A 24,514-nucleotide genomic window follows, 5' to 3' on the forward strand; every position below is an offset into this window, starting at 1 on the left:
TCGTTTCAGCGTATAATATACCTAACTTGAAGCAAGGGATAAAAAGGCATTCATTTCCTCGTCCTGGGTTCATGCATTTTTTGGCACAATAAATGAAACTTGCATTTTGCCTAGCTCAAGTGAAGTCTACCCAGGTGCCCTTCATTGAAAAGGAGCAACGTGAAAGAAAAACCCCAACTGGGGGGTTCTTCTCCTACGTATTTCAGTCCGTCCTCTGAACATCTGACCCACTCCTCTTAATGCAGAAGTGACAGAGCAGGTAATGCTTCCTCCGTCACACCCTGGCACCCAGAAGGCTGGGACTGTTCTGACAGGTGCTGCTCCGCTCTGGCAGTAGCATGACTCATTCCAGAGCACAGTGTTTAAGACTATGCTGGCAACCACCTGCACTCAGGTGAGCAACAGCGAGGGAGCCTTCCTGAACTCTGGCCACGAGCATCACTCACACACAGCTTTCCCCAGAGACAGAGGTTAAAGAGGCAGCCACAGCTGTATGGGTTTCACCCCTGACCATCAGAGCTAAAGCCAGTGATTTAAGCAATGACAAAAAATGGGAGGGCCTGAACGGAAAGCCGCTAGACTCATTCCCAGTCTCTTCCCCTTATTGTATTTATCAGAAACAGTGGCTTGCTATTACCAGGCTGCAGAGGGTTTTTACTTGTCTATGAAGTCAGACATACACAAGTTTCTCTCTGCTGACAGCAAGAATTTAACCCAGAAATAACTTCTTTCCCCCTCTAAGTCTGCCCCATACATCTTTCGGACCCCTGTGGGCTTTGGGTAGTGGTACTCTGCAGGAGGACTCACATGCTTTGCTGAGGACTTCAGAGGAAGCCATTCTTACAACCAGCACATGTGCCCAGCTGCCAGGAACCCATTAATGGTTGCTTCTTTCCTTCAGTTTCCCAGCACACACTTCAACAAATGGCACTGAGAGCACACCTTTCTGCTGTAGCAAGACCTGAAATCCAGTTCTCCAACAAATGAGCTTCACAAGCATTTCTAAGCACGTGATTGATGTGATCTGAAAGAAGTCTGCTGGGAACGATGCATGAGGGATGCTTTCTCTTGCTGTACCCTTACATCAGCATGCTTGGAAACTGACCAGTGCAAATTCAAACTTGTTCTCAAGAATCATGGAATGCAAACAAAGATCTGAGATTCCCTTTGGAGCACTTTTGCTTTAGGAAGCAGATTAAGTAGAATTTTTCATCTAACTAGCTGCACACAGCTCTATTTCATGCAGTACTGCCCTTGTAGTCCTAGAACATAGGTAGCAAAGTTGACACAAAACTGTAATGGTCACAGCTGTACAATTCCAGGGAACAGAGGAAACAGCACTCAGACACCTGCCTGAACACACTCTGCTTTTCAGGGTCAAAGAAAAACTTACTGCTTTATGATAAGCCCTTGCACAGCAGCCAAGCACCAGTTAATGTACCAACTGGCCCCTCTGCCCTCCCCAAACGCTGCACAAGCAACCAGACATTGCTTCCTGCACCTGCCCTAACAGACACAGCCAGGAGGACACGGAAGGAGAGTGGCAATTCCTTTGAGGAATGGTGCTGCAAGCTGCTACCTCCCCTGCTTGTGACAGAGAAAGAGGATGCAAAAGATGGATTTGGCTCCCCCAAGAGGTTTTGAGTAAAAGGGATCCACAAGTGCCCAGCAAAGAGAACAGAATATTGTTCTCAGTACTATTTCCCCAAGCAGAAGAGGGCCAAAAAACAAACACAACAGTAACTTCTGTTTTGCTTATGATGAAGCCACAGCAGAGCAGGGAAAAAGGCCTTACTACAGCACCACAGGTTGGCCTGGTTGCAGAACCAGAGTCATTTCCAGCCCCAGCACTGTCTGTTCTCCTACCACTCCTAACTAGAAAACAAGCCAAACAGTTCAAAACCATTAGCTACCCTCAGTCAGACGGGTCCAAGCCCATTGCTTCACAAACCACCCAGGACAGGTGGCACAGAACATCACACAGCTCAGCTCTACCATGAGGGTACCCATTTCTCCTTCCACCTTCAGCCTTTGCACATCCAGTATACTCGCGTTTGCCTTCCAGACCACTGACTGGAGCTGTACCACAGCCTTGGGAGCTCAGGAGCTCAGCCCTCCCAAGCAACAACGCAGGGCCAGCTCCCAGCAGCAGGGAAGGTCCTCAGCTTCACTGCTTTCACTTCCTCCCAGATACCTCACAGAGGTCAGCTCCTTCCAGCTGTCAAAACAGCTCACGGGCTCCAGCGAGCAGGATGATCCCACTGACAACTAGGTCACAGCTACCCACCACCTGCAGGGCGCTGCTCACTAAAGGGGTTTTCCCACTCGCTTCCAATTAGCCCCAGCACTGTCACTGCAGGCAAACAAGCTGGTGTGGGCACAAGGAGACAGCTGATGCATAGCAATGTGCTGGGCACTCAGTCCGCAGCCCAGGAGTAAGGCTAAAAGCTGTAAGCTCACCTGGTGTGTGTAAAACAACCTGAAAATGCTACCACATCTAGTTACTGTTGTGCAAAAAACTGTCCCCCTGCATACGTAGGGAAACTTACATGACAGAACAAACACAGAACAATGAAACAGACCCCAACATCAAAAGACACAGAACTCGCTCCCTTCTCAGCTTCTGTGCTGTGGGACACATTCCTGTACCCTGGCTACTGAAGGACAGTCAGGCAGCCCTGCCCCACTGTTGGAGCACATCCACCTGCTCCTTCTTCCAGCTGGGATTTTAACCCAGCTCGTTCGAGCTAAAGTACAGACACAGGAAAATGTGGTTTGAGCAGAGTTGGTAAAACAGAATTTAAAAGAAAATAAAACCACCTCTCTCGCTTATTTTAGTATGTGAGATCTTTTTTCCATTTTGCCATTCAAAGAGCAATTGACAGGCAGAGGAATCCAAAAAGCTGCCAGGAATCATAACCGTACACGGAAAACTTGAAAAAGAACGGTTCAGCTCTGAATAAAGTCACTTCTCTGGAAACAGCAACATTCTGCTCAAGTATAACTCCCACTCTGGCATGGTGGGGCAGTCATTAATAACACCTGAGAAGTGCAAGTACAAACACGAAGCTCAAATCCCTCAAGTCTTTTACTACAACTGAAGGACAAACTCAGGGGTAACAGAGCAAACATCACTGCAACCCACAACCAAGCAGGAGAGGCAGCTGAAAATGGTTATCTGCTGAACAGTAAAATACTCATTGGCTTGAAGCATTTAATTTTGCTTATTTACCTTCTATTTTGACTTAGAGTTTAGAAGTCTTGCCAGCCTACATTAATGCATTCGTTGATAGCTAGTTGGGAAAAACGTCAGTTTCCTATTTTATTTCACAGTACTTAGCAATAAAGGTCGGCAGAGCTTGGATTATGAAGGAGGGGAAAAAGACATACAAGAAAACATGACAGCACCACCTTTCCTACATCCTCACTTCGATTTCAGAAAGCATCCCACACCTCCCTCCCAGCATCTCTGAGCACCCCAGGACTTTGCTCACCTTGCCCCACTGCCATTCTGGCTCCTGCATCCACAACCAAGCACATTTTCACTGAGACGGTGCCAGCAGAATACACAGCCAAGTTTTTACAGGCACTTGCTGCCTACCAGTGTGAGCCCACGCTTCCTGAAAGAACCATTGCCTCCCTCTGGTTTCAGGCATCAGAACAGCTTCGCATCACAACTACAGACAAAAGGAGGGTTCCCAGAGCTGTGTGGGTCACAGCTCAGGCACGGGCACAGTTACAGCTGAAGCAAAGGACAGTCAAACAATTTCCGAGTCTTAACAACACATGGATAACTATATAATAAAAACTCTCTTAAACTTTCATTTTTAATCTCTAAGCAGAACCAGAGTTTAGCAGCACTCACAGGATATGCATTGTAATTTACACCACTTTTGTGCTTTAAAAATTTAATGTTTTCTTCCCACAAAAGCCTAACATGCAATAAAAAGAAAGCATTCCGATGCCATCACCTATGAGGCAGCAATACCCAGAGCAAGCAGAACGCTACCACCTGTATGAACAAACCAACAATCCACACAGAATCTGATTAAACTGCTAGTGTTACGCCAGCACTACGTTTCAACGTGTTCTGAAGGGACTCTACAGTAAAAGCTTTCTCTTCCAGCCAGTTAGACCGCTGCTGAATCTCTCAAAGCAGAGCATAGAGCATAAGCAAGCCAACACTATCCAGAACATTAACAACGTTATCCCACTGTTAAAACAGAAAAATCAGAGAGAATTCACACTCACCTTTTCCTCCTGAAGACTTTCCAAAGACGGCTCACACTTTCACATCTTCCCTGCGCACTCCTTTCCCAACTTATTCAGAGCCCTTTCAAGGCAGGCAACCACCACTAATTGCTGCCAGGTGCTGCAGCCACTTGGGCACAGCTGGCTGATAATCGGGCTCCTCATTAAGCCTTTAAGAGCCGCAGCTGCAGATCTCAGGACTCAGCTGCCCCCCAGTGTGGGTGAGGTGCTGTTGCTGCTGATCCTCACAAAGTATTCTGTTAACCAAAGATACGCATAGGCTGTGTTGCACAGGGCTTACGTTTAGTTTACATCTTTTATAAAACATCTTCCTAAAAAACAAATACTGTGTTTAACTAGGAAGAAATTTCTTCTTTGAGGATTTCCCATAAAGAGATGCTCTGAGATCATGCAGCTATATGTTGTGTGTAGGTAAGCCTTTCTTTTCTAAACTTTATGCCAACTAGGACACGTAAATTACTGCACAATGGGAATGCTGAGACCTTGTAAGCAAACCTGAATGTAAAAGAGCCTTTTATTACAGCTGTTTGAGGAGCACAGTACATAGAAACTAAACACTGTGATCCAAAATAGAAGCGTTTTGTGAGCAAGGACCACCTCCCCGGCAATATGCTGAGGGCTGAGTAGCCACCTCCAAATAAAAAGTGAGCTGTTCCCCACTCTGGCACCCCCCCACAGCTACAAAGGAATGGTTTGTACTACTGAACCAGTATCTGAATATATCCATCTGTACAGCAATGCTACAAGACAGTCATGTACCAAAGGATAATGCATTTCTATGCTTTGTTATCCAAACTTTTTTTAATAGACATCAACCATTAAGAAGCAGGAAAGTTTAGAGATTGATCTGTCAGTCTGAATGGAAACTGTGTAGCTGCTAAGGCACCCTCATAATATCCCAGTGTTTTGCAGAGTGCCTCATGCAAGCTCTGCAGTCACACTTCATAAAATATCTCCGTAGACCGTCTCCTGGCAGTGTCACTGCACTTCCCTTAATACAAACACTTTTAAAATGCCTCTTAGGCTTTTCCTTCCCTTTGGTGCTTGCTCTCCTGCTCCTCAAGAGAAAGTCTTTTGGACTGAAAGGAGAATGGTACAGACCCGTCACTCATTATTTCAAGTTCACTGATTTGTTCTAGAGTCATTTCTTCCGCTTCTGCTTTATCTCTTTAGTCTTCTTAAATTTCTTCTGCTGCTTGGGTCCTCTTACTGTTTCTAGCTTTCTTTTCTTCTCACTGGGAAATAGGAACAAAATATCTGTTAAAAGTACACCGGATGCCCACCTAGATGCAAAATTCCTGTTGTGAGAAGGGGGTGGAATCTACACAGAAACGTTTGCCTCAAGACTTCTGGGCCAACCCAAAGAAAGTGGTTGGAAGGAAAGAATTCCAATTTAATGGGTTATTCAGAGTAATCTACAGAAAGCATGAATGAGAGTTCAACATAGAATCTCTAGACACTATAAAATCTTTAGCCTGATGAATCCCAGAAGAGATATTCATTTTTAGCTACATTTTTTCATTACTTTTCAACACTGTAAGTTATGTTTCCTGAAGGTTATTCACATAGGACATCTGGAAGTTAGAGTAGCTAGAAAAAAAAAGATCATCACTGACAGCTGCAGCTGTAAGTACACAGTTTTACTCCTGCACTAGATTCTGACTAGATCAAATATGACAGCGCTCCCATCTCTACAAGCATGGACAAGACGCCCTGACTCCTGCAAGGCTTCTAGAAATTCAGAGCTTCCAGCACTCATGAAAAGAATATGAATACACAAAAGTTGAAACAGAAATGCAAGAAAGATCAAATGCAGGAAAGATCACATCATTACCTAAGCTGTCAGTCACTATGGAAAGAGAAAACAAGCAAGGAGAATAGACAAGACTCAACTATAAACCCCCAAGGTGATGAAACCTTGCACAGCAGAGGCTAAAAGAAAGATGAACTCAAAGGAAGAAACTGCAGGAAGGCAGACTCAACATCTTGCAGGCCTCAGCTCAAATTTGAAAGAATCCTCCACCAAATTCCCATTGTCTCTGATGGGAATATCAGAGGTTGAGGACACTGATATACAATGAGTGCTGCTTATTGCACTAAAGCCAGCAGGAAAGACAAGAGAGACCTCTCCAGGGTATCTCAACTTTCCTAACCTTTTCACGCTGACGATGGAAGCGTTCTGTCCTGCTTTGCTCAGCACCTCATTCCATTCTTCATCATCACCCCGGATAATGTATCTAAGTGAAAAAGGTAAAAGAAAGTCCAAGTAAAATTTTCAGGTCTAAGTAGAATAGGACAAAAAGGCTGTTCTGTTGTCACACACACATACAGTACTCTTCAAACAAAGGCAGGGCATCAGCACCCGACCAAATCAGTATCAAACACATATAGAGCCAGACTGGCAAAAGGATGCAACAGCTTGCCATGACTCTGTCAGCAAACAAACCAGTCAATAGCAACCAATAACAGTCTTCATCCAAAGCTGCCAGTGGCAGACGAAGCCCTTTCTCTCAGAAGCCAGTACTGTAAACATCACAAAACTGTGCTATGAAAGTCTCTCATCACAAAAGTAGAATTATGAACAGTGTATCATTTATGAAAGCAAAAAAACCCAACAACAACAAAACATGCACCAAAAAATAGGGCTACAGAGGAATGGTTTCCATAGCAATGGCATATACTTCTCCTTTGCTCAGCAGATTTCTTAAAACACAGGCCTTCAAACCCTTAAGACTGACAACCACAGTCAATAATGATCACTATATGGATTTATTTTTAAAGGATTGAAGCCTTCTTGATTTTTATTTTCTTCCCCCCTAACTAAGAAGGATGACTGGTGGTAAAGGAAGAGGCTGCAAAAAGCAATGTCATGTAATGGAAAGTCAGCTAAGTTACCAGCTGCTCTTAGACCAGTACTAAGTTTGAATGGTAGTTTTTTCTGCCTGAATCCAGGAGAAGCTGAAGGACCTGCAGGTTTCTTTTCAAAACAGACATTCAGGCAACAATTGCTAGTGAAATAGAAATGTGAAATAGAAATGTTCCTTGTTACAGTGTTCAAATACCCTGAAATAATGTACGAATTTAAATAGACAAAGCAAAAAATACTCATTCTGTTTTTCTATTGTGACTGATTTACAACTCACTGCAAATCACACCCAGTTTTGTCCTGATCTCAAAGACTCAAGTCTGTTTGTTTTTTTCCCCCTCATATCTAACCTTGATTAATCTACAGCCAAAATAGACTTTTTTTTTCTTTTGGAATACCAGCAGAGCACAATGGATTTATAACACAAGAAGTGGGAGGAAGAGAAGAGAGAGAAGGGAGACAATCCAAATGGCAGGTGTGATTCCTGTTGGTTCAGAGAGACATCTGCTGACATTTCAAGGAAGGTTCAGCGAGCAACTCAGTATCGTAAAACCTGTTCAGCTCGACAACAGCTACAAGCATCCATGCACACTACTATTAGTGAAGGAAGCTCTTGCTGGCTGCTCTTTCTGTTGGCTTTGGGGCGTTTCTGTGGCTGTGGCTTTTGTTTGTTTGTTTTTAAAATACTAGAATACTAAAGGTAGCCAGCTGCTATTTTTACTGGAGTTGAAGACAGCTGCACACAGAAGAGCTGGCCATCACACAACAGGTGACCCAAGTATCCAGGTTTGAGGAAGCTAATGACCATACCTAGAAGCACAGAAAACTATCAAATTATAGAGTCCACACTCAGGAAGCTTGTTTTATTACTCCCTATTTTAGAACTATGTTGGTTATATACATATAATACACATTCTCTACACAGCCAGGACCAAGGCTGCCATATGGATACATAGCGAGAGTTCTTGTCGCAGTAACATAAATTCACCATTTAAATAAGAGACAAAGGAGAACAGAAGCACTCAACCTCATGCCAGAGGTACTGGGAATTGAACCGGCATTTCCACATCTTTGTTGTGCAGCACTATAATGGTGAGCCAGCTCCACCTTTAATAATTCAGTTCTACAGTTCAGCAGACAGATCTCACTGTTGATCAGCTGTTGTATGCAAACTCACCACCTCTTGCTTTTTGTTCAAAATTTCGATAGAAAAAAAAGGAAATCAGCATCTTCACACTTGGCAAAAAGTAAAATCAATGCCCATGACATGTTTTTCAGGAAAACAATTAATGTACTGAGTAATACAGGTGAATGACTCTGAACAAATAAGCCCTGCCATCCAATTTACCTCCTATTGGAAAGAATGTTTTGAGTGTGAACCAAACTGCTAAGAGAGCTGATGAAAACAATTACTGGTATCAGGACAAAATACCCAAAGCTTTCATCAGAGTTGAGGCATATACTTATCCAACCTTGTCATAGCTGAAAGATGCTCATTGCTTTTTTCCATTTACAGATGGTTTGTAATCATATTGCAGCTACTTGTGCACAAGTCTCAGCAAGACGTGCCAGAGCTGGTAAGCCAGCATTCAAATAACTAGCAGGGAGAAGCTGGAGTTGAGACTCATACAGATAAATTCTTACTGCGTAAGGTCCATTTCCTTCAGCTTCCCCACTTCTTGCTTGTGTTTTTCTTGGAATTCTTTTGCAGCTTCTTCCTACAACAGGACAGAGCAACAGATGCATTGTGTGTTAAGTGCAACGCTTACCATGCAGTACGAGCAGAACTCCTTTCCCATACAAAGAGAACATAAAACAAATACCACATGATCCTGTGGTTTCTACCTTTTACGTGATATCATTTTTATTTAATGGGTATACATACAGTTGTAATACATAACTCCAAGAATATCTCTGTAGGTTCGATGAAAACCTGCACGGCTGATTAGCACAGCATGACTAACAACATAATGTAAAACTGGCAGGTTCTCTACCAAAAAGTGACACATGTGACATGAAATATTTCTAATCCAAGAAAATTACAAGTTTTCTATGCTTGAGAGAGCACCATGAAGAGTGTTTATGTATCTATAAAGAAGAAAACTCATAATTACCAAATCATCATTTAAAGATTTAATTGTTGGCTCCATTACAATATCCTTTGTTGCCACCATCTGTTCTTCCACAGCCTTTTCCTGGACAGCGTTGAACAACTGAAAATGAAGTAAGCCCACACATGTGTAAGACACTGTTTCCTCTACATGGGTGCTTTAAAATTAATAAGATGGGTTTTTTTTTTGCTGTGATACCATCAGTGCAGTGAACCATCATAAAGAAATGGCTCCAGCACAGCTGGCATCACAGGCTGTATGCTCAACATTTTGTTCAGGGTGTCTCAATATTTAAAAACAACACGTGCTCTTACTTGGGAAAACGTAGTATAAATCAATGACAATAAATACCTGCTTCTTCCACTGGGGTTTTCACTTCTCACAAAGTAAGTGTACGATCATTTTTTGTGGTCATATTAATGATACACAATTGTAATTCAGCATCTCCTGGCACCACGCTTAGTACTGGAATTAGCCTTCAGTCTGATTGCCACGATGCAATTACCTGGACTACTTTGCGGATGATTCTGTTGAAGAGACCCATGAGCTGACTGCTAGGCAGTTCTACCTCCTTTTCCAGTTGGTCTAGGGATTTATGCTGTAGGCCAATCCCTAGAAGAAGGGCCTGAAGAAATGAAATATATTTCACTTACAGAAGCTTTTAGAGCAAACATTAGCATATCAACATTATCTTCTAAACCCCTACATTTTATCAAGTCCTCACTATACTCAGATAATATGAGGCCTCTCTGGTACACCCTGAAGCTTTGCTCAGATGCACTGGAACACCTCTAAATTATTCCACAGTCTGCAGGCACCATTCTGTACTTAGTATAGATGTGACTACATCGTTCCTGAGGTTCAAGAAATAAAAGGCAATGAGGCTTTTTCAGACATAGTTCACATCATGTTACAAATGAACGGAGCATTTCACTGAACGTGCAACAGAATATGATCCTCTACAGATTTTATTCAAAGCAAAAACTAAAAGTAAAATAACACTATAAGCAGGAGAAATAATGAAGAAGACCACAGAAGAAGCAATCACCTAAAGCAAAGTTGTCTTTTTTAAGATATTGTGAAATGGGAAACCCTCCAAAATCATGAGACAGCAGGAAAGTGCAAAGAGAGGTGAAATTTGGCTTGATCTCACAGTGATACATACCGACTGTGCTGCAGAGAGACAGATATCACCCAACTGGTTGAGAAAGAACATCCTGGCAATGGTAGGTACCATGTCCATGATGAGATGATAGTCCACCATGTTGCGTGAGTACATCTCCAATCTCTTCAAGTCATATGGGATGAAAGCAGATTCTAATTCAGCACGGCTGATGGCTGAGCAATAAAGAGAAATCAGTATTAAGACTGTTCCTTCAGAGCTGTCCAGTATTTAACAAATTCCTTTTCACATCATTGATTGAAATCCAACTGCTGCCCCATAGGTTCACTTCCCAACACACTTCAGAAAGTAAGACACTAGGTATAACGCTTCTATTCAAACTGACTCGCTTATTGAAGGAGCATTGCAACTGTCAAAATAGACCAGTTAATCAAGTCAAACATGCCAGAGAGACTGAAAACAGCAAGAGCTGGCTGAGAAATAGTTTGCACAGGCTTTCTCTGCTTTATATTGGTTTTGTCGATAACAAACTTTGTTTTCTTGTAGCAATAACCAAACCTCTTTCAGCAAGGAAGATACTTAAAACCCACAAGAGGCAAATCACCATTTGAGAACTCAGACAAATCTATACAAAGACTATAAACTGCAATCTGAGTGAATATAGCGAGCCTGGGTACTCACGGGGTTGTGACTGCTGTTTGATATTTTTGTTCTGTAGGATATTCAATGCAAGTGAGGGAGAGAACGTGCTGAACTGGTAGGAAAGGAGAGAAAGAAACCGCCTCCTAAAATCTATACAAAAAGATGAAAAAATACATTACTCCTGTGAAACTCCAGAACAAATACTGCAGACATTTTTCCTAGTATTAGTTCAATTACCTTTCCAGAAGGCAGTAAGCCAAGGTTCCTGTTCGGTGTCCTCTTCATTCAGCATCTTCATCATGATGCACGAATGCTCACCAGTCAGATCATTCTAACAATGAAGATGCATTTCCCACCATCAGCACCACCTGTTTCCAATCTATGCTAAACTGACAAAGGCAAAGGCCTTCTAACCCATCATCAATTGCTACTGATGACCACCATGAAATGATGATCTTCTACAATTTGGTTAAATCCCCATGCTAAGGGGTTTTGGCTTCCTGGGATATTCAACTAATGTTGCAAATCCAACGTACAGCTCAAGAGCCAGAAAAACTAAAGCAGAACGCAATGACATACGAGACAAACAAATTATTTGCTCCAAAAGTCAGAAGTACAATAACCACTACTGCTACTTCTGGTAAACAGCTAGAAAATGATGGCAGTCCCTTCAAGGGCCACTTACATATTTCACCCGTAACTATAATAATAATCCTGACCAGCTGCACACCTTTGCTCTAACTTTTTAAGTGTAAATCACTTAGAAGTCCACATTCACAACCCTATTAGACCCAAAGAACAGGAATGAATATAAAACGAACTCCAAATGTAGTCTCAGAAAACGTTTTCTGCCCAAATGCAATCTCACAGAAACCAATGGAAATATGCCCAGTGATTTCAATAGGGCTGGATTTCATTCAGAAACAGTATGCTACTTACTGGTGTCTGCCTTAGATAAACTGGCACAAATCCAGCACGTTTCCAAAACCTACAGAAAATGAAAAGAGAAAGTGCACTGAGCAACACGGAGCTGATTTTGCAATAGTACTCGTGATTAAATAAAATTCATCTACTAAAGAAGAACGACTGTTGTTAGGTAGGCACTACACTACCAGATAATAAAAATGAACACTGACACAAAATACCAACAGCAATCTGATTGAAATTCTAACCACAGCAGTTAAAAACGATTTACACTGCATCAGAAAATGAATGAATTTTCAAAGACTAATGGAGTAAGACAGAAGAACTCTTGTACTCAGCATGCCTCCAGGATCTCTATTAAAAACAAACAAATTGGATTTGATCAAGAACACCACACAGACTCTTTAGTGCTATCCTGGGGAAAACATGAAGGATTTACAGTTAACTTCAGAAACTCCACTCTTCCTTAATAATTGCTTGTGGACCAGAGAGAATCCCAGGCAGAGGACGGACTTGTGAAAGCCTGCTGCCTTTCCATTCTTTTCTCCTGCTTCTTAGCTGCGAACTGATACTAAATTCATTCTGCCCAGGAAAAGAAATACTAACGTAGAAGTCCTGCTGAGATGAAACATATGGTGTCTCAGACAAAAGAAAGAAGTCAGGCCCCACAACAACTGTCACTGGCAATCCACCTCCAGAGGCCAAAGGATTACTCATCCGCTGTGCGGGACGTTGCAAACTTCTGTAGGAAGCCCTACATGTGCACCCCAGCAACCCTCTATGCCACTACTCCTCCCTGATTTTCTATTTCCACCACACCTAACAGTCAAATTATTCAAAATGTTTAAGTTCTTATATAAAACTGTAACATGGAGGGAAAACAGCAGAAAAATTACTGACTTTTTATTGCTGCAGTAACTCAGTTCCTCCTGGATGAGAAAAATGAGACGTAGCAGCAATTTCTGTTGACACATATTTACATTAGGAAATGCAAACCAACAAGTAGCTTTGAAGTCACCAGCAGCTCAAGCTTCTAGAGGTTACACAAAAGAGTATTTAACTTATCCCAGGTAATTCTTACTGTTCTAGCCTAGAAAAACCAAGCAGTTAAAGACTGTTGAGAAGCGTCACAGAGCTGATCGAGAACATCAGTTTTCCATCAAAGACTATGGAAAAAACTACTCCAGAGGATGCACTAAGTGATTAGGTTCAGCTACACTGCACAACAAATCCTGCAGGAGAACAGGGCTTGGAGCTGCCCAGATCACTGGAAGCATGGAGAAAGGAAGAGAATCACTGAGAGGAAAAACATCTGCAGCTAGATTTCTACTATTCAAATTATAGATATTATTTCTATAGCGATACTTTTACACTAGGTGTAACTAGTAAACAGAACAAGATCTTACTTAAGTAATCTTGGTGTTAGGCCATATGATACCCCAAGGTAGTCTAGACTCTCAGCTTGTCTCTCACTCAGTTTGAGAAGTAACGGTGGCAAGTCTTTCCGAGGTGTCACAACTTCATCTAACAAACTAATTGTCTGAAAGAGAAAGTGGAAACGAGTTAACAGCACTGCTTGGAGCAGTCTGCAAATTAATGCAGACTAAATTGTTGCAGAATAAATCCTTTATTCTGCACAAAGAATAAACAGGGATATTTTGAACTTACTTAGAGAAATCAAAATTGAGACTTACGGTGAAAAGCAGAGAGCTTAGCACAATGGAAGATATGATAAATGTACTGAGTTCCATACCTCACTGCTTACAGTTGCAATTTCTTTTGGCTTTTGAATCGGTTTCTCTTCCAAACATGGGAATTTGCCTTCATAGTACATCTGCAGTAAATTCAGAGCTCGGCTGCCATAGCCCATCTGTGAAGTAGGATAAAATTCACAGATCTGCTTTCTAAGGCAGGATAACATTTTCCCCTTAGAAATCCATAAACTTGTTACTGTTAAAAAATTACTCAGCCACTGCAAAAATGTATTTTGACTGCTACCTGAGAACTCCATGGGGAGGAATACTATAGAACATGCTGGATGACCAAAATCACAAGAGCCCAGTAAGGAGCTCAGGACAGAATAATAATTGCCATTGCAATCTCTGGTGTTCTGAAAATATCAAACTTGGTGCAAACATTTGGTATTCTCACAATGAGTGTAATTGGATCTACACTGCACAGCGGGCCAGGCACAGCTCTGGTCTGCCTGACTGGTGGTTCCTCTGTTGACTACTGATAATAACTGGGTTTCAAAGTACTTTACCCCCTGATAATCCGGATGAACTGCAATACGAACAACACGCCCACCAGACAGGCCTCCAAAGTCTGGATCTTGGAACTGCATAAGAGACAGAAGTCAACCTGAATTACTCAGGACACTTCAGAAACAAGCAATAGTGCTGAAAGACATCTTTGGCGTGAACACACAGCCAAATTATTTACCTGCTCTGAAATGGTCCAGGGAATAAGATCACCAGAAGCTTTCTTTCCCCGAGAAAGGCTGTTCATGATGGACTGGCGAGAGATCTCTCCCTCCATGCACACCTGCCAGGAAAGGAAAAGGCCACAAATGGAAAAAAAAGGTTTTCTCCCAGTCATACCACCAGAACATATTCAAAACCTATCCTGAGCTGCTCAGCCTGAACTGAAACGTCACCTGATGCCTAGCCTGCAACAGCTAACAGGTATGTGGCAATGAACGGGCTCTGTCCCTGAAAGCACTGTCCCAGAAAGCACACCAGTGAGCAGGCATGACAGCATGGCACAACAGAAGCCAGAAGACATTAAAGCATAGAATGGGCTCTACATATTTTCTGTAGTCTGTCAGCAGCAAACATGAATCAGCTCTCCTTGGTAGGAATTTGAAACAGGAGGTCGATAATTTACTGAACCAGCAGCTGAGTTTCTCAGAAGGCCTCTCAGCACAAAAACATTGTAGAGTCTGGAATAAAAGGATCAGCGTGCTTATGCAGCAATTAGTGTTAACAAAAGCAAGCAAAAAATAAATAAATCAAACCAAAGCAGCCTTGATACACTGTTGTGGTACTTCAAAAGGCAGCCTGAAGCTATGTTCTGCTCCTGGACAGTACAATGCTGTTTCAGAGTATTATCCCTGCTTCATTACTGCACAGTTCACTTCATAGACACAGGATGCCCTCTCACCTGAACAACAGCAAGCACTTCTGGTAACGAATTCTGAGTAGGTGGAACAGGAGGTAAAAGGCAAAAAAGATGATGGGCAGGTGCATCAGACAGCATCTGGAGGTCATTGGGAGAGTTCTAGAAGGTAAATATGTATCGGATATTATTCCATGAGGAGAGCTTCAAAGTCTGGTGTAGGTGACTTCTAAACAACCTTCCTTTTTCTGAGTGTCTATTAAGAAAATTGGAATTGGTACAATACTGATGGGTGAATCTCCTAACAGGGCAGTTCGTGGCTGTTATGCTACCAGACACCTATTTTGCTAAAGTGAAACCTCTTGCTCTCATATGCATCAGAAGTAGCATGAGCTTTACCTTGTAGTGTGAAGCCACATAGAGGGCCATCAGCCTCTGCAGAAAAACTTCTGATGCTCTGTGATAACAAAACAGCGTGTCTCTATTTACATAATACCTAAACATAGGGTTAAGGAAATAAACTCCCTGGAAAATAGGAAAAAGAAAACCTTCTGATTGGTTTAAGAATTATATTTTCCATTCACCCTCAAGCTATGTGCTGGCTTAAGCAAGTAGGAGTCTACAGCTCTATCTGCAGGAGTGAATTAATGACTGGGTATTGTTCACATCTTACTCTTCTTTAATCTGTAAAGCTTAATGCTGTATAACTCTAACCAGGATTTCCTTCAGCTCATCCCTTCATTACTCAGTGCAATAAAGATGAAATTTAGCAATGTCCTGCTAACACAGGCATTGCATCAGGCAGTGATAAGAGCTCAACTCCAGAAGTGTAATCTTAAGGTTGTTTTTTTTTCCAAAAGATTGTGCTCTGAGGTTATCATGTCAGCTTGAGAATTCACTACTCATCAGTGAAAAAGCCTGCTTCACTTGAAAGCGATACATTTTAGCAGAGCACATCACAAGAGTAAGGATACAGGTCACAAGCCTCAGGCAGTGGGCAGCCAGAGATAATTCTGGTAATGCTGAGACAGTCCAAACACAGCAGATCATTCAGCCACTTTTCAACTGGATCACCAGGTGCATACCTGATCGACTCATGGAGGGAGACTTCATGCAATGTACGAGCTGCAAAGAAATTTCAGAGAAGAACCTGCAGTGCTGGAAGTTACAGCCAGCAAAGCATTCAATAGGATCAGTGTCCTCTGAAGGGCTCCCAAGAGATCAGAAACACACTAAATCTAAACAGTAGAGAAAACACTTGAAAAGTAACTGCTCCAACTGGAGCCTTCACAGCCTGCTTTTTCAGATCACATCAGGAAGGTACAATGATCATTACTTGCATAGCTTTGATCCCGTAAATGCCTTGACATCTGAGAATCATGAGGAAACAAAAGATATGAGAAGAGCTCCCTCATTTTCCCATACCTCTACCTTCCTACAGCCACACAGGACACAGACACGTGGGACGCCCACAGGGCTTGTTGAGCAGCAACACCAGACATGAGGGCTGTACCTGAGGCAAGTTTGGCTGTAGCTGTAGATTTGTTCTCTGCTGTCATGGTGACTTGGGTTTGTGCACTCTGTTGCCGGAGCTGCTGAATAAGCTTCAAAGACAGCGATCGACCGGTACCCTCATACCTGCACAACAGGAGACAGGCCTGAAGCAAACGACCAAGTGGCAATCCTAAGCCATGGGGAAGCTCCAACGCAGAACTACATCGATATGCAGGACTGTGTGTCCTTCCAGGGCCTGTAATGGCTTCAGCCATCTGTGAGAACTAGTGTCTTCTGTTGGTCTTGAACATACAGGACAGAGCAACCTACCCGGCCACTTTTTAAGTCTCACCAGAGGAAGGAAGATGGCACTCCTAACAGATTGCAGAACCTCATTTATATGCATGTTTTAGCAGAACAGAAGAGGTGTAAGACAGATAATGAATTTGGAGCAGAACCAAAAGGAAAGCAGCAAGTGTTAGTATGGACTCTTTATCATTCTGAAGAGCAGTTCCACATGATCAACAAGATCTGATTATGATAGTGTGCAATACAAAAAGAAACACTGTAGACCAGAAATAGTCCGATAGCCACAGAACTGCTTTTCCAGGTAGACCAGTGATGCTCAAGCCTTACCCATTGATGGTAGAAGCCATGAAAACAAGGTAAGGGCCTAGCAGTTTTTTCACCAAGGGGAGAGGAATGGCAGCAGCTTCGTCAATCACTACCAGTTCAGCCTGACCCAGTTTCACAGAATCAGCAGGGTGTATGTACTGCAGGGAATGAGAGGACACCATCAACAGCAGCCCTGGGACATGGGGAAATATCAGAGATGGCAAAACTGGGGATCTGACAATACATCTGTTATCCTTATTCTTCATGAGTGAAGAGAACCCAAGGGAAAGGGTTCGTGTTACCCTAACAAGGGCAGCGTCACATTTATTGTTTAAACATTTCCACATACATTTATCTGTATAGATCACAACAAAAAAAGGAAATCTAATCACTAGAAACATATGCTCTTCCTTCACTGCTGGTTTCACCTTTCTTCACTTTTGTTTCAAGAAGGAATGCCGAAGCAATTACCAGGGAGGCTCTGTTATCTATAAGGTATTCACAGAAAGATATAGAATATTTTGTGAAAGTCACACACCAGACTGAGGCCTCAAAGGTAGTTACACATCAGCAGATATGAACAAACAATAGAAAGACCAGTGTGCAAAAAAGGCCAGTTACCTGAATGGTCTGTCTGTGCTCCTTGAACACATTCACTCTGACAACAGCCTTGTTAAACTCAGGATTTAAAGACTGAATAATCTCATAGTCCAGGTGTTCCTGAAAAAAAAAAACCATCATAAAATTGTACAAACAGGCCAAGAGCTGTTTGTCATTACCATCAAAACTCATTTGCTACATTTGTCCTGATACTTCATATTACAGTTGAAAAATCTTGTAACAGAAGCTTCAGAAGCCCAAGAACAGAGAAGATTTACTTATTGAAAACTGTTTTAATGCAGAAAGGAACCGAATTTCCCACCTTATAAATACAGAACTAAACAGAATCGTACTATGATTTGCTTTTACAGAGCATTACTAAACAGGCTGGTAGGGACAAAAGCTGATAGCTCATATACACAACAGAAGTAAGAGATGAAACACAGTCATTCCTATACAGGAACTTCTGAGACAGCACTGTGAAATGGTCTGCCCTCCTCACCTGATACTGCAGTGCATCAAAACCTTTAAATATGAACTCAAAGAGAGTGTGAAGGTTATCAGGACTTGGAGATGTGACAAAAATGTTGGAGTAACTGCAGAGAAAAATAAAACAAGAATTTAAAACTTTTCTACCAAATTGATACACAATTTTTTTTTTAATATGAGGGGTTGATTTTACTTAATAATCAAAACACAGCAGATTGCTTTATATACTTATCTCACATTTTTAATGTGTGAATGATTTTTAAAGACTGAGGATTTCGGATCTCTATAAAACAGGAAAACTTGAATATCAGCTTACATAGCAACTAGAAGATACAATAACAACAAAAGAGAAGGATGTAGGATTGGAAATCTTATCACAATTTCTTTAAAAAATCATGGATGCAAACAAAACTTGGGAGATGGGGGACGTTACTCACCCAAAAGCTACTGCTCCAGCAATAGCCAGTCCCAAAGCAGCAGATTTACCACGTCCCCTGGCTGCCGTTAATGCTACAGTGCTCCTCAGGGTCTTCTCAGAAATGGCTTCAATAAATTTCAGAACTGCTTTTGCCTGATGATAAGAAAAATACAGGAAATAAAAACTCGATTTGACTACATTGTTTTCAGCAATTAGTTAGACCTGCTGTTAATGCCACATGGATTTTCCTTAGTATGGGAAGGAGGAGAAAAAAAATGAGACAGCAGAACATGTCACATTACCGACAAGTAATATGAAAGAAGCTTCTTGACCCACCGAGTTCTTGAATTTGGTCAGGCTAAAATGCACAATAACTACCAGTACAGCTCAACTACTACTCCAATGCCACTGAACACAGAATACATTCAGCAAGACAGGCACAGGTACACCACTAGGGAGTTCAGAGGAGGAAGATGAACATATCTGGACAGTGAGAAGGCCAACAATGAAAAAGCTTTAAAGCAGTGCGCAGGTCTTGGAACCTCTATGCTGAAAAGCAATTTACCAGTGTATGTTCTGAAACAGGAGAGAAATTACAATGGGGCCCTCCCTTGCCCTAGTCAGTGACTGTCAAATGTGAGTAAGAAGTGCTGGAGAAGTAGTTATGAGGGTACATTAAAACATTTTACAGTCTGTTAACATTCATTTCCAGCTTATTTCAAACCCTTGAGTTACAAGTTCATCAACTTTTTAAATGTTGATTTCTCCAGATCAGCTTCCTGTCTCCATTCTAGCCCTCCCATTTATTCTCAACCCATAAAGGAAGTCACTGATACTGTCTTTGAGATACTCCGTACAAACAACTTTTCAAGAAATCTTTTTAAGACAACTCTCATCAATGTTCGTGCTCTCAGATTTGATTACTTGAAAGATGAGACACAAATACCTGCCACTACAGTGACTTGTCAAGCACACAAGATCTTGCATTTAAGTTCTACACCAACCTGATCCAAGGTTTTACACCCATCCACCAGAACTCCTACAGGTTGTGTATCCTGCAGACTCTCCTTCAGCTCTTTCAGCTCCAAGTCTTGTGGCCGGAGGCTATCTTCCTATAGGCACAGAATTTTCCATAACAGGATTAGTACAGGACACCTCAGCACAATTATACCTTTGTGAGGTCTTGGGATATCTTTCATCAGGTAAAGAAAGATATCTGAAAGAAAGCGTTACCACAAGTTGAGTACACACTCTAGAGACAGAAAAGTTCAAATGTATAGACAGATATTTAACACTTCCATTTCCATGCATTTTCAAAACATACAACAAGTATCCTGGCTTCTGTAAGCTTGGAAGAAAAAAGTATTTTCAGTACACGGTAACGATAAGGGCAGTGCGAGAAAGAAGAGACCATGGACAATTTTGCTGAAGAATTTAATCCATTTTTTAGTCTTCAAAATAAGCCAAAGTGTTCTGATCCTCATTATACCCATCACAGGAGGTGTATGTACTATAATTTAGGAGGAAGCAGCAGCAATTGGTCAGTTTTCTAGCCAACGCAAATATTTTCAAAGCCAATGAGCTTGGACACAAAATAAATCAATTTCAAGTAGAAATGGATTCTAAATTTCATAATTGTCACTGAAAATTCCAAAGGCATCTGTCTATCCATCCAAGAGATGAGCACTTCTGTTTCCAGTCAATGTTGTTATAATGTTAAGACGTGTTGGTTTTTTTTTTTAGTATCAGTGCTCTGTTCATGTTTTTACCATCTTCGATAGAATTAATGATAGTATTTCCTTGACCACATACACCAGTTCAAAAACTTAAAAGACTTTTGTTTAAATTTATTTCCATTTTACTTTCACCCACAAGTGTAAGTGATAAAGGAATGTATATAGAGCAAGCTGTACGTCTGGCTCGTACTCGGTGAACGTCTTCTGAGATTTGGCATGCATAAGTCACTCAGAGACTGAAACAAGTACCACAGCTTTGAGGTATCAAGTATCCCCAACCTTTTAATATGCTTCTTTCCAAAGTGTTTTCCCACCTTCCAGCCTCTGAAAGTCTTTTTGTCTTATCCTAATCGTCCATCAGCTTAAAATCTCTCTATGCACTTCTGAAACAGTGACCACAGCAATTAAACTTCAACTCAGGTGAAGTGGAAAAAAAAAAAAAGAGGGAAGACAAGACAGCTTCCCATTCTTCACTCATATGAGGTATACTTTTTGCAGAACATTTTTCTCCTCTCTACAAGACCGTTATCTGACATCAACCAGGGTGAAAGGAAAGCTTTCTCTTTTTCAAGTCTTTTACACTTTTCAACTGAGACTAGTTTCTCCCAATGAAGAGTGTCTGTCATTTCTTACTGACCTGCGATTGTGGTGGAACGGGTGTGATGTTTGCAACGTGACTGGAGATGGGCAAGATATTCAGCTGATCATCAATCACGATGCAATTCTTGCATGAGGCCAGAGACAGAATGAACCTGAGCAGTCAAGCAAAGGCAACTCAGTAAAAGCACCAGCAACACTTCTGCACCTTGGTGATTAATTAAACCTCTGTTCTAAGCCCAAGTATGGTGTTTACAGCAACAGCAGCTCAAAGCTGAGCTGAGACAAGTTCACTTAACTGGTCACGTGCCTTTTATCAGGACAGTCCCCACAGAACAGACATCCATTTACAGGGGCACATGCCTCCATAGAAAACCACTAACAAATGATGGTCTACCAAGAGAACTAGAAAGTAACTTCCAGCGTTTAAGCAGAAGGCAGCTGTATAGAAGTATAAGACAACAACTGTGACAAATCCTGACCAGCAAAGTCAGTGTCTGGTTTATTCATCCTTCTAATTTCTGACACCACGTAAATATCACCTGCATGCAAAAGAACAACTTTTTCCAATGGCTAGAGCTTGGGCTCAGCCACCCAACAAGAACTTAATCTATACAACAAAAGGAGAGGAAACACCTTTAAAAGAAAGTTCTAAAACCACAGAGAAGACTCCACTGTGAGCAGTTTCATATTTTATAGGAGGTATAGTAAGCAATAAGTATCTGAATTTCTGTTCATCTAGAGCATGTGTTTCTACAGAGCATTTCAAGAACAGAACTCAGAAGATTTTACAAATCTGGGCACATTTCCACATTCCCTGTAATATAATGCTAAAGTTTTGTGTACGATTCCTCCAAGCTATTACATTCCTTTCCAGGATAGTGCATATAGACTTCACAGAAGCAGCAAAGAAGCCTTATCCTCATGCAAACTTATAGGATACCTTCCTAATACGAATATATGCTGTTAGTCTAGAGGCCCTTCGTAGCCGTGCTTTGGACACCTGATAACACACCTCTCGTTAAAGCGTCCCACCACGTCCTGGTGTGCCTCTGTTCTGTACCGAGAGTGTACATCCTGAAACAAAAAGGCAGTCAGCAGTAACAGTGACACTTACAAGATTATTACCCATGGGACAATCCGGTTTATTTCCACCCTTGTGGACTACATCTGCTCTCTCTATCAACGTTGCATCCCAGACCGATTTTTCTACTGTAACAATCAAATTTTCCAAATGCTGCTTTAAAAACATACTTCTCCCATAGGGACTTTTCAGTATGGTCTTGCATATTCTTGTCAGATTTAAAGGCCACTTCTACCAAATACAGAACATTTCAAGCACCACAGGGATGCTAAGTAAAAATAATATAATGCTTTAATTCACTACTAGCATTATTACTAATAGAAACTCTTCCTGCTATATGGTTAAGTGTACTCTGTGTGAAAAAATCATCCTTAATGGCAAAACTAATCTCAGCACCGGGTCAGAAAACACTCAAACAACCTGTTGTTCATTTTGCCTTGTTACAAGTGCAAACACCATAAATCATTTCCAAAACTACTATGAAATGGACAAACACAGTTGTGTTCGTTGGCAGAACTAGGGTTGGAGACACTGCCTAAACATGAGACTCATTCCATGATACATGAACGAAGGAGCAGCAAAAATAACGTAAGGAAAACCACAACCCTAACAAAAGCACAAAACAATCACTTAACATCACCAAACGTACCTGCCTATGGAAAGCAGACACGTTACTTTGAACATACCATGGTCATTGTATAGAGCTGCTTCAGTGAGTTCATTGTTCTCAGGAGAATTACTATAATTCCACCCCCTTCCACTGTTTCTACAGTTCTAGCTAGTAGGTTTGGAGTCAAGGCTTCAAAATCCTAGGAAATCAAACGAAAAAAAACAATTTCAAAGTTCCCTAGAATTCGTGATTGCAATAGCAACTACTAGAAAGAACAGAGAAACTACAGCTTCTAAACTCAAAGCAATCAATAATAGTGCTACGTCCTTTAAGTCAGAAGTTGAATTCCTTACCTGAAGCACACACATGCCAAAAGTGTTACCAAGAATCTTATGAGTTTCATTGTAATAGCAGTAGCGAATGTTTGTGGCTGCTATAAATAATTCAAAAGGATCATCATCTTTTATGTTCAAGGTTCCACTTTTAATCTTCTTCTGTAGTTGCCTCATTCTCTTCTTCCGGTGGCTGGAGAACAAAACTTCGTGTAAGTTTTTCTGGGAAAAGGTTTGAGAAGACTGCATTCATTTCTTGTTTCAAATGAATGTGACCATAATGCCCAGTTGCCCATACTACTGAGGCACTGGAGTTTTAGCCTTTTGAGATTAGAAAGGCAAGGGAGAAATCATCCCAGGAAAACAGGTTAGTGTTGGAGCTACAGAACAAAACCAGAAATATGTAGTGCTGATGCCAACTTCACTATAGAAGCTGAATTTTTTAGCTCAGGAAAACTGAGCACCCTATATGTCCTGCAAAAATAAATCTGGTTTCTCCTGACAACTGAATCAGCCCACGCTGAGCAGTGCAGCCTCAGAGCTTTCCCTTCACGCGGGAACATTCAGACTTTCACCACAACACGAGATCTAAAGGGCACCTTACCTGCTAAAGCCCAGCTCCTTTTTGTAACACCACAGTACAGAGGGCCTGGCCTTGACAGCTGCCTTGGACAACATGTGGTGAAGTATAACCACCTGCCAAGACACAGAAACATCAACGCGCAGCAGTCCTCGCAGGCTAACAGCAGGAGCAATAGAAGAAAGACCGACAGAAGCAAGAAGCTTGCCACACGCAGCCCCGAGGAGCTCACAGAACCACAGAGGTTGGAAGGGGCCTCTAGAGACCATCGAGTCCAACCCCCAAGTCCAGCTCACCTGGTCCTTGCCGCGGTCGCCGACCACCACGAAGAGGCCCCTCTGCCGCTCCGCCACCCCGTTCTCAATCAGCACCCGGATGCGGTTGTCCACCTTGCGGCGCTGCATGGCGCCGCTCGAGCGCTCGGCCCTTCCCGGGCCCTTCCCGCCTCCCGCCCCTCACCAACGACTCCTCCGCCGACAGCCCCGCTGCGCGCCGCGCCGCGCCGCACGCCCCACGTGGGAACCGCGAGGCGCAGGGCGCGCGCGCCGCCGCACAGGAAGGACCCCGGCGCGAGGCTGCCCCGGCGATCGCCTGCGCGCGGCGGCTCCCAAGGGGCGGGACCGGCGCTCAGCGGAAGGGAAGGCCGCGGGGCGGGCCTGGCTGCGCGGGCGGGAGCGCCGGGACCGCTGGTGGGTGTGGCGCTGCCGAGCGTGGCGGCGCCGCGTTAGCGCTTACGTTAGCGCCTCAGATACACAGCACGCGTCGCCAAGCCAAACAGCGACGATGCGAACGTGGATACGGGCAGCCTTACCGTAATTTCCATGCCGCCAAAAGATAGTTTTGAAGCGTCTAAAAAGCAGGTAATATCGCAGGAAAGTGTGCTCGGTACCACTGGGTATACATA

At 42.4% G+C, this 24,514-nt stretch overlaps 1 protein-coding gene across 1 annotated transcript; it reads right to left on the bottom strand.

Moving 5' to 3' along the window:
- Positions 1–3,703: 3,703 nt before the first annotated feature.
- NAT10 (N-acetyltransferase 10) lies at positions 3,704–24,058 on the bottom strand. Its single transcript, XM_065754977.1, has 28 exons — positions 23,907–24,058; positions 23,635–23,726; positions 23,052–23,223; positions 22,775–22,897; positions 22,020–22,081; positions 21,045–21,159; positions 19,676–19,783; positions 18,691–18,824; positions 18,267–18,360; positions 17,786–17,884; positions 17,186–17,322; positions 16,569–16,693; positions 16,030–16,180; positions 15,455–15,551; positions 15,101–15,217; positions 14,381–14,482; positions 14,202–14,276; positions 13,692–13,808; positions 13,345–13,478; positions 11,954–12,002; positions 11,252–11,345; positions 11,054–11,164; positions 10,415–10,587; positions 9,755–9,874; positions 9,253–9,351; positions 8,783–8,856; positions 6,426–6,509; positions 3,704–5,507 (listed from the first exon to the last, which is right to left on the bottom strand). Exons 1-28 carry the CDS (start codon positions 24,012–24,014, stop codon positions 5,414–5,416), a joined length of 3,060 nt encoding a protein of 1,019 aa, XP_065611049.1. The 5' UTR covers positions 24,015–24,058; the 3' UTR covers positions 3,704–5,413.
- Positions 24,059–24,514: the final 456 nt, after the last annotated feature.

Source organism: Cyrtonyx montezumae, unplaced genomic scaffold (genome assembly GCF_038088225.1).
Source record: "Cyrtonyx montezumae isolate F1298 unplaced genomic scaffold, pur_monq_1.0 scaffold_10, whole genome shotgun sequence".
NCBI lineage: Eukaryota > Metazoa > Chordata > Aves > Galliformes > Odontophoridae > Cyrtonyx > Cyrtonyx montezumae.